The 14,178-nt window shown below is 44.5% G+C and overlaps 1 protein-coding gene across 4 annotated transcripts in view; it reads left to right on the top strand.

Moving 5' to 3' along the window:
• The window catches only part of COL11A1 (collagen type XI alpha 1 chain), a 254,225-nt gene that overhangs the window by 36,360 nt on the left and 203,687 nt on the right, over positions 1-14,178 (top strand). For all 4 annotated transcript variants that reach the window (XM_083510880.1, XM_083510881.1, XM_083510879.1 and 1 more), the window contains exons 3-4: positions 8,699-8,912; positions 9,979-10,141. In XM_083510880.1, the coding sequence (XP_083367006.1) occupies positions 8,699-8,912; positions 9,979-10,141 (377 nt within the window). The remainder of the gene's footprint in view (positions 1-8,698; positions 8,913-9,978; positions 10,142-14,178) is intronic.

Below are 14,178 nucleotides of genomic sequence, written 5' to 3'. Positions count from 1 at the left end.
GAGCCCCCTTGCTTTATCAGGGTTTTCCTGCCACCTAATGCCCTAGCTAGAGAGCTTTTCTCTCTCTTTTTTGAGAAGAGGCTCGCTTACACAAATAAGAACTGATGGTAGAGCGGAGCTGTCACTCAGTCTTAAATCACAGTGACCTTGCCATTGAAAGCTCTTGAATGGTCATTGGACCGTTGCCTTTTAGAAGCTGTTAGCAGAGAATAAAATGCCCTCTGCCAAAGCCAGGGCTGGAGAGTGTAGAACAGACATTCCCTTGAGGGGAAATAAGTCTTGTGTTAACTTGCAGTTAGGCTGCTGCTGGTGGTGTTTTTATTTTTTCAGAACGGCACTGTAATATAGTTGGTAGGTTTGGCAGCGATATGGAAGCTGCTCATTTTGGTGTGTTTTGTGTGTGTGTGTGTTTTGGTTGCCAGAGTAAACACGCTCATTATGCTGTATGTTGGCAGTTACCTAAATTAAAATAGCCTTTGGCTCTGTCTTCCTCGCTCACCACCCTTTCTTCTTTTGTGACATTTGTAGGATTTCTAGTGTTAGAACTAATCTGAGGAACTAACATTTCTGCCCCCCAGATGGCCTCAAGAGCTTTTCTCTCTGGGAATGCAGGTGAAGAAGTAGGGAGGGGGTACCATTTGAACAGCGGAGGAAAAGAGAAAACACACGCTCTCTCTCTCTCTCTCTCTCTCTCTCTCTCTCTCTCTCTCTCTCACACACACACACACACACACAGAGAGAGAGAGAGAGAGAGAGAGAGAGAGAGAGAGAGTTTTCCACTTGAACAAAAGAAGTGGAGAGAATGTGAATGCTTTAATGAACTGAGCACAAAACCGTCTGTGAACACCGCATTATCACTTTAAGGCTGTCAATGAGTTTACCTCCCCTGTTACCTGAACAAATTATTCTACCCTTAAAAACAATTATGTAACTGGAGAGCACTAAACTCCAGTACAGGGTAGTCTTATGGCATGCAGAATAATAGCTACAAGGAAGTGGAGGGCAAAATAATGTTAATACCCAAGGTAAACTAAATCATGACAAGCCATGGTTTATTGTTATGTGACTGAGCCCTACTCTTCCTCAGGTCTTGTGACTAACCCCTGTCCTTCTCTGGTGTGGCCACGAGGAAGCGTTTGGAAGAGTTTTCTTCCTTTTAAAAAAATAAGTAACTGTTACTTGTCATGTCACCCAAACCTGACAAAGCCTTGGTTTGTGCATAATGTTCAGCCATAGCTATATATATATATATATATATATATATATATATATATATATATATATATATGGCTTAATGCCTGTCACTCTCCTCCCCTGCTTCTGTCTTTGTCATGTTGTGAAGAAACAAACCAAAGGTGAGCGCTTGTGGTATGTTTCTTTCCACATTTGTTCCTGGCTTACCACTTGTCTTTTTTTTGGGGGGGGGGGATAAACCACGAGTGATTGTTCACATACAATGCCTCTGATTTCTTGCCTCATGAAGACAGAAGAGAGGAAGGAGCGAAGTGAGTGATAATCAGTAGTGTGCACCACTATGCTTCTCATTTTCATTAAACCACAACTGCTTGTTAACTATGGTTTAACATTACACGTGAACCAGCTCAGTTTGTCATAGAACTTCACAAAATCTGATACTGCCCTCATGAGCACATCATGCTAAGCCAAATCGGGACCTAGTATGAACAAACAAACTTGTGGGCTTCTGGGAAGGGGACTGCTGTTTTTTTCAAACAAACAACCATTTTATATGTTTGTTTGTTTGTTTGGTCATTCTGCTCCAGTGCTGAGCTAAGTCAAGGCATATCACTAAAATATTCCCTGAATATAATTATACCATACAGTGGTGCCTCGCAAGACGAAAAGAATCCGTTCCGCGAGTCTCTTCGTCTTGCGGTTTTTTCGTCTTGCGAAGCAAGCCCATTAGCGGCTTAGCGGATTAGCGCTATTAGCGGCTTAGCGGGCTTAGCGGGCTTAGCGGATCAGCTGATAAGCGGTTTAGCGGTTTAGCGGATCAGCTGATAAGCGGCTTAGTGGCTTAGCGGATCAGCTGATAAGCGGCTTAGCAGCTTCGGAAAAGGGGGGGAAGGAAAAAAACCAGCAGGAACTCGCAAGACATTTTCGTCTTGCGAAGGAAGCCCATAGGAAATTCGTTTTGCGAAGCACCTCCAAAACGGAAAACCCTTTCGTCTACCGGGTTTTCTGTCTTGCGAGGCATTCGTCTTGCAGGGCACCACTGTATTTCATTTCACCTTTTCTTCTGGTCGACTTTCCATTCCATTATATTGTTTTTCTTATTTATACTGGACCTTAGTACTATACGATATATTTATCTTTTCTAGTTTTTAGTTATTCATATTTGTGTCTGTAATTTTCATTTTTTCTTCTTTCTGTATGTTCATTTATAATTTTCATTTTCATCTGGGCGTGTGGGTGTTTGTGCAGTAAAATTGAAATAAAAATGAGTTTTTAAAAATAAAATATTTCCTGAATATCTTAGAACATTTTATATCTGCAGTTCTGGTACCATGGTACCTGATTTTAGCATTTCATATTTGACAGCACATCCAGTAATGTTTGGCAGGTGAGATGCAATTGTATTTAATACTGATGCGGATTTTGTATACAGTGGTAATCACAGCAGCCTAGTATGTTAGCACTTGTCTTGCAGCCATAGGCAGGAAGGTATTGCATGCAGGAAAGTGAGTAGGCTGGCTGAGAATGGATGGAGCATTCTAGCCTTCAAAGGAACGTGAAAGAGGAGTCAGTCCTGGGCACGCTCAACATGCCTCCTCTCTGCCATATAGGATTCCATTCGGCCCGCCCCCACCCCTTAACCTGCTGCCTGGGGCATACGCTCCCCTGCATCCCCTCTCAATCCAGCCTGGGTGTACTGGATACACAAAATGAAATTCCATTCACATTTCAAAGTTTGAGATATGATGCTCAAGCGATGCCTTCAAACTCTCAAATGAAAACTGTCACATTTAATATGTGGCTGGCAAAAGAATGCTAATATTTGCAGTTACTTGTTTCAGCTTGAAGAGCTGTATCAAGTTGTTATTCTGAAGACCATTTGAGGACCAAAGTTGCTTTTTTACAGGAAGACACTGAGAGGATTGTGTGTTTGGTTTTTTTTTTCTTTAAGTCTGTACAGTGGTACCTCAGGTTAAGAACTTAATTTGTTCTGGAGGTCCGTTCTTAACCTGAAACTGTTCTTAACCTGAGGTACCACTTTAGCTAATGGGGCCTCGCACTGCTGCTGCGCCGCTGTCACGCAATTTCTGTTCTCATCCTGAAGTTCTTAACCCGAGGTACTATTTCTGGGTTAGCAGAGTCTGTAACCTGAAGCGTCTGTAACTTGAAGTGTCTGTAACCCGAGGTACCACTGCATAGTAAAGATAATGGATGATATGCAGGGTTAAAGAAAAGCTAAAGGGACCCCTGACCATTAGGTCCATTCGTGACCGACTCTGAGGTTGCGCGCTCATCTCGCTCTATAGTCTGAGGGAGCTGGCGTTTGTCTGCAGACAGCTTCTGGGTCACGTGGCCAGCATAACTAAGCCGCTTCTGGTGAACCAGAGCAGCACACGGAAACACCGTTTACCTTCCCGCTGGAGCGGTACCTATTTATCTACTTGCACTTTGACATGCTTTTGAACTGCTAGGTTGGCAGGACATATCAAAGTTGAAATCAGTGAATTTAAGGCTGAGATTAAGGCATTCAGCTTTTGAATGACAAACATTGCATTTAATATTTTGGTGGCCAAAGGATGCTAATATTTACAGATACTCACTTGAGCTTGGAGGAATACATAAAGCCTTATTTTTCCACAGTAAGCAGTTGGGAGTTGCTGGTTTTTTAAAAAGCTCAATCTAGTAAAGATAATGCTATCCACTGCCCAATTTGGGAGAACACTTCAAAACCTCTGTCCATGACCTTCCCACAGGGTTTTCTATCTGCAGTTTGTTCTAGCAGCCTGAAAGCACATGCCCAGACTAGATGAATTAGTGCCACCTGCCTTAAACATTCTCAGCATATCCTTTAGATTAGATTAACAGTTCAGACAAGGCAGGTGTTCAGTTCCTTTCAAGTCTGAAGCTCTCCGTCCATCTGGCCCTCATTCGTGCAGGTCTGAGCTTTTTCTTCCTTTTTGCAGTCACTTGTGCCAAAAGGTAGGACGCTGAGCATATCCATTTTCAGCTGTGAACAAAATAGCTTTCACATGTAGGGTGCTCTATTGTTGTATGTGTCAACAGAAAGTGCTTCCAATACAATGCACATTTGTTTCTTTGTTATCACTTAATGTGCGGTTGGTCTAAAGCAGTGTTTCCCAACCTTTTTTGGGCAAAGGCACATTTGTTGCATGAAAAAAATCTCGAGGCACACCACCATTACAGCCCCGTGACGTCAGCGCGTAGCGTCACGCCGGGAGGGACATGAATTGCTAGCAAATTACATAATCACCTCCTTGAGGGCTGGCTCATCTTCTCTGAAGGCAGAACCCCATTAATTAACAGCACAGACTCACACCATAGCCAAGACGAGGGGGGAAAACCTCAGTCATGCACAGTCATGCACATGTGGGGGCTAAATGAGGACGAAGACCGGGCAGAGAGCAGGGTTCAAATCACCCCACCTGGCCAGGACAATCCCTGGGTGCTCCCTTGGGCCACTTGCCTGACCCACCTCGCAGGGCTGTTGTTGCGAGGATAACACGGGGAGAACCACGCGCGTCCCCGGGAGCTCCTTGGAGGAGAAAGCGGGCGATGAATGCAATGCACGAAATATATGAGAGGCGACCAGGTTTTGCAGGTGAGGGGCCCCCGCCAGCCTCCGCTTCCAACACCCGGCGCAACGACGCCAAAGTTTCCCCCCGGGCTCGGCTCGGGGAGCAGCGCTGCTCCCCCCCGGCTCCCCTTCGCCCTCCCGGCTCTCTCTGCCGCCCACTGGGGACCCCCCTCACCTGCCAAGTCCGGAGCGCCGGTGGAAGTTGCATGCATGCATGCAGGGCGCCGTGTTGCCATTGCATTGCACTGCACTCCATGCAACGCCTGCACGCATGCATTGCCTTGCACGCCCGCCAAGGGGTCTCCCCGTGGTCCGATGCGTCCCCTCCAGCGCGGATGCAGCATTGCAAAAATTAAAAAACCCCGATGCAGCCCTACCTGGGGGGCAGCCTCCGCCTCCGCCACTCCGCCTCCGCGGGGATCCCCGGGCTCCATCCTGCCGCCCGATCTCCGCGGGGGCGCAGGCAGGCTACGCGGGGTCTGCGCGGAAGAGCCCCTGCCCGCCCGGCCGCCACCGCTGCGCTCATTCCATGGCCGGGAGAAGAGCGCTTCAAACAAAACGCCCGGCCCGCCAGGCCACGCTGGGAAACATAGTTTGTGCACCCCACGCGAGCACGGAGCCCAAGGGCGAGGGGACTACGGATCCCGGCAGCCCCCGCGCCAGGGACGGAGGGGGAGAGGCCGGGTGCAGGGATGGAGGGACGGGTGGGCGAGCGAGTGAGTGAGTGGCAGCCGCCAAGCCTTGGCCGAGAGCCAGGAAGGGCCTCCCCGGAGGAGGAGGAGGAGGAGGGAGGCGCAGAGCGGGAGGGAGGGAGGGAACCCCAGGGGTCATCTAGTGACGGTGCCCCAATCGAAAATTTGACTTAAAAAAAAAATCTTTCGATTTTTTTAATTTTTCCCGCGGCACACCAGGCAACATCTCGCGGCACACTAGTGTGCCACGGAACAGTGGTTGGGAAACACTGGTCTAAAGCTGTGTTCTTCAGACTTGGGGCCCGAGATGTCATTGGACTACAACTCCTGTCATTCATGGCTGCTGCCTAAGCTGTCTGGGGGAGATGGGAGTTGTAGTCCAACAATATCTGGGAACCCAAGGTTGGGGGGAAATGTTGGTGTAAAAAGGTGGGGGTTGGACAAGCTGTAATGGGTTTTGTGGGGTGAGCTGTAAGGGGAAGAGCGGGTGGTTTGGAGAACTGGATGGGGAAAAGTGGGGTGGGCGAGTGAAATGAGGAGGGGCAAAACCCATAGAAAAAGAAAAACAACAACAAATATTTAGGGAAAGGAGGAGAAGGTGCTGATACACCACATGTAATGGAAATGGTTCTGGACCCCCATACAAATTATAAAATCCTACAGCTTACAATTGATAAGAACCACTTTCCTGCAAGCCCTGCACACAATACCTGGCTTTCATTCTCATTTTGAATAAGTCAGAGGCTGGCAGCCCTTTTAAGCCTTGAGGAGTCCTCAAATAAATTCCTTCCAACTAACAGGAACTTTCATATAACTTCTGTGATTGAAGTGCTTCCATATTGGGGTAGCTCACAAATGGCCATGTTATGGTAATAAAGTTAGGCTGCTGGGGGTTTTTTGTTGTTGAAATAAACAAAACAGATCAAAATGGAGAAAATGTATGCATTAATAAATAATTACAATTATGCCTCATGAATAAACAGATGAAACGCAAATAGGGTTAGAAAGAAATCCATAGGTTTTTGAAACGATGGCCTCAGTTCATCAAGCAAGCTATTCCCACCTCCTGTAGCTTCTGCCCTTAAATTTGCCTTTCTTTCTGAAAGGTTTTACAAGTCAAATTTCCAGAATTGTATCCAAGGTTAGAGACAGATTCAAATGGCTTGGAATATTTCAAAACCTTCCGTGAGCATAATCTGTTTAAACCCTCTCTCACTTACAGCGGTTTTAAGGAGCTTAAGCAATTGGAAACCTGTAGAGCATCTAATGTTGTTTAAGCTCCACAAAGCCACTTTATGATTCAGCCCCAGCAGTTTTATATCGCTCAAATGCAAATTAGGTTGGAGCCCATCCCACCGGGATGCTAAGCGGTTCTAATTTGGGCTTTAAAAATGAACTCGCTCTACTCCTTCTTTTCCGAGATGCCCTAAGGACTTCGAGTTTCTAAAACAGGAATAGCTCTCTCCACCGCTATTTCATTCATCCACAGGTCCCCTGACTCGCATGGTGTAGAGGGGGTGCTTATCAAATTTGCAAATGACACTTAGCTTAATGCTATGGAAGATGGAATTATCATTCAAAATTATCATGGTAGGCTGGAATATTGGGCAGAAAGGAAATCAGCAAGATAATTTGCTTTTACACCGTGCTATGTTTTTCTATCTTTTACCGTAAGCCACTTAATATGTTTTTTTGATGTTAAGCAGTCGAGCCAGTTTGCTGCTTAGCAATAAATAAATGCAGGACTTTATGCTCATATGTATAACCCAGGTATGGGGAACATCTGGCCCTCCAGATGTTGCTGAACTACAGTTCTCATTATTCCTTGATATTGGCCATACTTGCCTGGAGCTGGTGGGAGGTGGAGTTCATGAACATCTAAATAACCAAAGGTGTACACCAGGAATACACAGAAACTTGATCTCACAACCTTCCATAAGCGCACACACACCACTTTCACTCTCCTACCAACACACACACACACACACACACACATCATATGGGCACACATGCACCTATCACACATGCAAAGACAAGGAATATGACCTCTGAATGCTCCTTCAACTATATGGGTCCATATATATTTAGGGTTGTATAATTTAACACCAACATCTTGAATTGGGTTTGGTAGCATATAGATAGTAAGTGCAGCTTCTGCAAATTTGCACCATGCAAAATTATGGCAGCTTCTTGACTGTCTTCAAGAGTAGTCCCATGTAGAGTGCATTACAGCGATCTAGGTTATCAGAAGATGGATGATTGTGGCCAATATTAGGCTTGCCCCAAGCCACACTAAAATCAGTGAGACCAACACTCGAGTCCTAATCATGCTTACTCACAAGTAAGTTCCATTTATTTTGTCGTGACACAGTTTCATTGCAGCCTACTTGATTAAAGGTGAGTTCTACTGAACTTGAGGGGACTTCATGTGAATAAGATCAAGAATGGTATTGGAGCCCCATCGCTTTTTAAAGTTAATTTTCATTGTCAGATAACAACCAGTAACAACTGCAACTGAATAGAGAACAAAAGGAGTTGCAGGTTACATGTATCATATCGCAGAATAAGAAGGAACAAGCAATAAAGGCGGTGATGTAAAATCTCATCATGTGAGTCTTCATCTAAATGAGTTTCTCAGCCCAATTGGTTTTAATGGGACTTGGGATTTCATTATTCTCCCTTTGCAGCACTTAAAGAAATCGTGATCGAGGTTCAGAAGTGGCCGTACAATTAAGTGCTTGTAGAGTGGAATGAATAGGAAAGAATGTACAATGCTTTAAGAGAAAGAAGCATTCCGTAATTTGTAGCACTTGTTTTCAAGAGAAGTAATAGAAAGTTTGATTCACTTTGGTCAGGAGCTGGGAGCCTTTTTCAGTCCAAGGTTATCATTCCCTTGTACATAATCTTCTGGGGGCCGCATGGCAGCAGAGGTTAGGGCCAGAGGCAAAAAGTTAATGGGGCAACTGCATTGACTCCTACCTCTGTAAATTGACTATATTCCAACTATACAAAATTCAGACGCGTAACTCTCAATCCAGGCAAGCAAGTGAGAGGCGTAATCACTTATGAAGGACACATCCCAGAAGGCAAAAGCACTTGAGGAGGTCACAGAGTAGAGCCAGAGCATTGCCTGGGCATGGGATGTGACCAAGCAGTCCTAAGGTGTAGGACGTTTCTTCTCCACAAGATTAGTGACTCTGCATTTTTCTCTCGACAGGTGGAAACTTCCCTGAAGACTTTTCGATACTATTTACAGTGAAACCTAAAAAAGGGATCCAGTCCTTTCTTTTTTCTGTCTACAATGAACAAGGCATCCAGCAAGTTGGTGTTGAGGTGGGCAGATCGCCTGTCTTCCTGTATGAGGATCAAAATGGGAAGCCTGCGCCGGAAGATTATCCCCTCTTCAGAACGGTCAACATTGCTGATGGAAAGTAAGTGAAAAATGAAGGTGGATATGGCATCCAAGGTGGTGGACAGAATTAATACCTGCAGCCAGATGATCCAGACCAGGATTCCACCACTCCCTCCCCAAATTGTGTTCTATAGAAAATTGGAAGCTTATCAGGAATTCCTCAACAACAAGTTCAGTAATAGCAAACAAATTTCCTTCAAGGCCAGATTTCCAACCACTGCTGATCTTCCCATACAATGCACAGTTACAGTAGAGTGTTTGGTGGGTGGCACCATTGAATGCAGGGACATGGGTGGCACTGTGGTCTAAAGCACTGAGCCGCTTGGGCTTGTCACTCAGAAGGTCAGTGGTTCGAATCCCTGCAACAGAGTGAGCTCCTGTTGCTCAGTCCTAGCTCCTGCCAACCTAGCAGTTCGAAAGCCCATCAAAGTGCAAGTAGATAAATAGGTACCGCTCTGGCAGGAAGGTAAATGGCGTTTCCGCACACTGCTCTGGTTTCACCAGAAGCGGTTTAGTCATGCTGGCCACATGACCCAGAAAAAGTGTCTGCACACAAACGCTGGCTCCCTCAGCCTATAAAGCAAGATGAGCGCCGCAACCCCAGAGTCGTTTGCTTCTGGACTTAACTGTCAGGGGTCATTTACCATTGAATGCAGACATTCAGTGAATGTAGGGTGGTTGACAGTGAAGTTCAGCAGGCCTCACCTGCTGAGTAGGATGGAAAATAAATATTTTGAATAAATATAATAGGTCACCCCCCCTTAACTATTGGAACAGTGGAACCTTGGTTGTCAAATGCTTCAGAAATCGAACATTTCAGCTTCTGAACGCCAACAACCCGGAAGTGAACGCTTCCATTTTCGAATGTGCCTCAGAAGTCAAATAGCTTCCAAAGCATGTTTCTCCATTTTCTTCATTGCAATTGGCAAATGGCGATTGTGCCTCGCTTGTTGAACGTTTTGGAAGTCAAGTGGTCTTCCAGAATGGATTATGTTCGACAACCGAGGTTCCACTGTATTTGCAAACATTCTTTGGGAGAAAAAATCATTCCTATTTTACCAAAATCAGTTATGTTCTTGTGCTAGGTGGCATCGGGTAGCCATTAGTGTGGAGAAGAAATCCGTCACTCTGATTGTGGACTGTAAGAAGAAAACCACGAAACCACTTGGCAGGAGTGACCGAGCAATTGTTGACACCAATGGCATCACAGTCTTTGGAACAAGGATTCTTGATGAGGAAGTTTTTGAGGTAAGTGTTCAGACAGCAGATTTTGTCTGTGAATACAGTACTTGCAAAAGAAGAAAACTGCAGGCATTCATCTCAGCTGTCTAGGACTATATCAGTATAAGGCTTATGGAAATCACATTTAGAAGGCCAGCTTACTTTGAAAAGAATACTTGGCTTTCTTTCATGGCTGATGTGCAAAAAAAAGAGAAATTAATCTCACAGATGCCCCAAAAGGGATGAGTTCTTTATTTATACAATGTGCCCAACACGTTTTGGCCAAAAATATCTTTCTCAATAGCTCATGTCTTTGTTTCCTACTGAACCAATCTCAAACGTTTCTGTTGCTGTGAGAAACTGATAGTGTCTTCTTTCACAGTTGCCTAGGCATAAGGATCTTTTTTTAAAAAAAACAATTTGTTAAGGTAACTGGAATTTGCACTCCTACTAATTGGAGAATTCCCACAACTAAGATTGGATATTCATTAGGGGTGCACAGTGGATTTGGGTGAATCTGGGTGCTTCTGAGAGATTCTAGACTTGTCTGAGGTGAAGTGGAATCTGTATATGGTGCCCAAGGCAAAGTTAAGATCCCCAAAGCTTTGTGGCACCTTGGTGATTAAGACATAAAAAAAAATTCACTGCAGGCAAGTATATGCTAAAAACAAAACTAATATCTCTAAGCTCACTGTATAAGGAAAATACCAAGGTAGGGAGAAGGGAGAACTCTGATGTGATTGATAAGTCAAGATTGTAATGAGAGAAACTGATACTACCTGGACTGACCAATCCAAAAAGAGATGTTGAAGTAAATTAATAGCTCTGGTCTCATGGACCATAGCTCTGTTTTGCAAGTTCTGTCTCTATGGAGCAGGAATATCATTAAAGGAGTTTTAAGAGAGCAGTTAGAAAAAGACTTTTCTTTTGCATGAGTCCTAAAGACTTTACCTTCCTTTTTTATTTTGGAAAATTCTACACCTCTTTTTTTCATTTATTCCTTTTGATTTGATCTTCCTGTCATTTTGGGGTCTTTGTTTCCTGCTTGTTCTTATTAGAGTGAGATAGGAGGAAATTATTAATATATAATATATCAGTTATTTCACTCTTTTTTGAGGGTGGTTGATAGCCCATCATGAGGTTAATAGGAGCCTAAAGGTAAAGGTAAAGGCCCCTGACAGTTAAGTCCAGTCGCAAACAACTATGGGGTTGCGGCGCTCATCTCGCTTTACAGGCCGAGGGAGCCGGTGTTTGTCCGCAGATAATTTTTCCGGGTCATGTGGCCAGCATGACTAAGCCACTTCTGGTGCAACGGAACACCGAAACCAGAGCAGCACACAGAAAGACTGTTTACCTTCCCTCTGGAGCAGTACCTCTTTATCTACTTGCACTTGACGTGCTTTCAAATTGCTAGGTTGGCAGGAGCTGAGATCGAGCAACGGGAGCTCACACCGTTGCAGGGATTCAAACTGCCGACCTTCTGATCAGCAAGCCCAAGAGACTGAGTGGTTTAGACCACAGCGCCACCCTAACTTCCTTCAAAAATATATTAATCATTGGGACTTACCTGGGACTGGCATTGAACTTAGTCCCACTGAACACAATGCAGCTCAGTTTGATTAGATTGCATAGGGTTGGCTACCAGTCAGTAAAGGGGCTTCTCTCAAACATTTGCTACTCATTAATAAACTACGTAAATGGAGATGTGGAACACACACAAAAAATAAAGGACAGAGGGAAGCTTGTGGAAGGAAATACCTCAGAAAAAAAGAAGACTGATCTTTCTAAGTGAAATGTCTTTCAATCTCAACCAGCCATAGAGAGAATCACTTTAAGGTTCCATATAGAGAGCATTTTACACCCGTCCAATTCAATAAATGGAGACAGCCATTTTATCACCCATTTTATACCTCACAGGTGCATGATGTGTGGCATAATTCTCCCTGCCTCTTGGCAATATGACACAGTAGACTGGATTTTATTTGGGTTAAAATGACTCCTCTCCCTGAGATTCTTTGGCAGTTGGTATGGGCTGTCTGGTAGCTGGCTTTCAACATTCAGAACACACAGGGGGAGAGGGATGCACAGCACCTCTGTGGCTTATTTGAATAGCCAGCTTTCAGCCTTCGTATTTTCCTCTACAGGGTGCTGCATGCAATGCAGAGGTAGAAATGGCACAAGAATATTCCTCTGTGGAGGTGCATTTTGCGTGTGGAATAGGCATGCGCCGCCTCTTGCGCTTCCTTTCCCTCTGTTTGTTTTGAATGTTCAAAGCTGGTGTTACGTCTAAGTAAACTTAAGATTGGGCTGTAAGCAGGGCCTTTTTTCAGCCAGAAGTCACGGGAACTCAGTTTTGGCACCTCTCAGATGGGTGCCATTGCCATTATAAGGGAACAAGGGAGGCATTCATGGTGCGTTCTGGCACCTCTTTTTCTAGATAAATCACCCTGGCTGGATGACTGTGATCCAAAGCTGAATTACTTGGAAGCTTATTTTGCCTTAATCCGTGGCACATAGAGACTGAGAACACTCATTGCAAACATCTCAGGGAGCTTGCTGGAAACAGCCTGTGTCTCCAACATGCCAACAAAATATAGCACGGGCCATCGTGTCATTTAGGTGCCTGGCATGCAGTGTTTTTATGTTGGTGTCAGTCACCTACTAAGAGGCCTCACATTGATATAGAAATTTTCTGGGCCAGGCACCAGAGTCACTTGATAGCTCCCGTTACATGTTATGGCCGCAGCATGGCTAAATCATCACAAGGAAGCCATTTCCAGCAGTTTTCACATGATGCCTATAACATGTGTGCTGGCTCTTGACTTCTAGGAAAATATGTATAAGATAGAAGTGTCCATGTCTGTAAATAAGTGCAGGATTGCAGCCTTCCTTGCAGTTGAGGCGAAGGTGGCCCTGAAAGAACTCTTGTTTATGACTCTGGCCTTCTGAAGTTTATTTATTTCATAAATCTTTCCAGTAACTAGAGAGGATTTGGCAAAAGAAAGTATATTTTTCCACTATTTAAAAGCCAGGAAGAAGGATTATACAGAAGACTGAAACACATCTGTTTAGAGAAATGTATATGGGTGACTGAACTCTATATAGGAGGTATTGCCTAGAAATATTATTTTAACAGACTGCTGGAGGACATTTATGTTTTCAGGCATCTGATTTTTACAAGCCTATCATCTGCCAGTGAAAATATTCCAAGCTGAAAAGAAAGGCTGTAAGAATAGATGTGGTGGTGCATAGTTAAGTCTTTTTGCTTCACACAGAGGTCATGAGCAAGGCTAATAATAATAATAATAATAATAATAATAATAATGGAAGATGGCAAGATCCCCAAGGACGTGATGTACGGGGAGCTGGCTTCAGGCACCAGGCCCATTGGCAAACCAGCACTGTGTTACAAAGATGTCTGCAAACATGAGAGCTGGCAAAATCAACCCTGCTGTGTGGGAATGCCTTGCAGATGACCGCAGTGCCTGGAGACAAGTCGTGCATCATCATCATCATCAACAACAACAATGTGTCCTCCTTTGGTTTGGAGCCACATTAATTCCTGGAAAGTATACAGTTACTTCATCCTTATGAATGCCACACATTCTAAGTTGCCCTCAAAAATTCAAGGCAAATTTGAGCACTATCCTTTGGTGATAAAACACAGCCACAAAAGGATAGCAAGCAAACCTCAGTGGTGTTCAGTTGTAGGGTCCCCTCTCCCAAAGTGAAATTTGAAGTGAATTGGGAGGTTCTGCCTCAGGTGGAACATCTAAGGAGTTTTGAGGGAAACTGGAAGGATATCGTGAAATTTATCTCGGCAGCTTTCCACATTCTTCCTTATATAGTTCTTACAGGAGGGCCCTGGAAAGGCTCACAAGTGTTTGGGATCCAAGTCATTATCCGACAATGAATTTGGCTCTCTGTGATTGGTTGCAGTGGTAGAGCTGTCGAAAACCAACATCACTTGGTGATCACAGTGAAATTTGAGAGCTGTATCAATCAAAATGATTGAGCTTGATGTGATACAAGGATGGAGAACTTGTGGTCCTTCAGATGTTGTT

The sequence above is a fragment of the Podarcis liolepis genome, assembly GCF_965112155.1.
Source record: "Podarcis liolepis genome assembly, chromosome: 6".
NCBI lineage: Eukaryota > Metazoa > Chordata > Lepidosauria > Squamata > Lacertidae > Podarcis > Podarcis liolepis.
The sequence above is the reverse complement of the archived record's forward strand: the minus strand, read 5'-3'. Positions and strand labels throughout refer to the sequence as shown.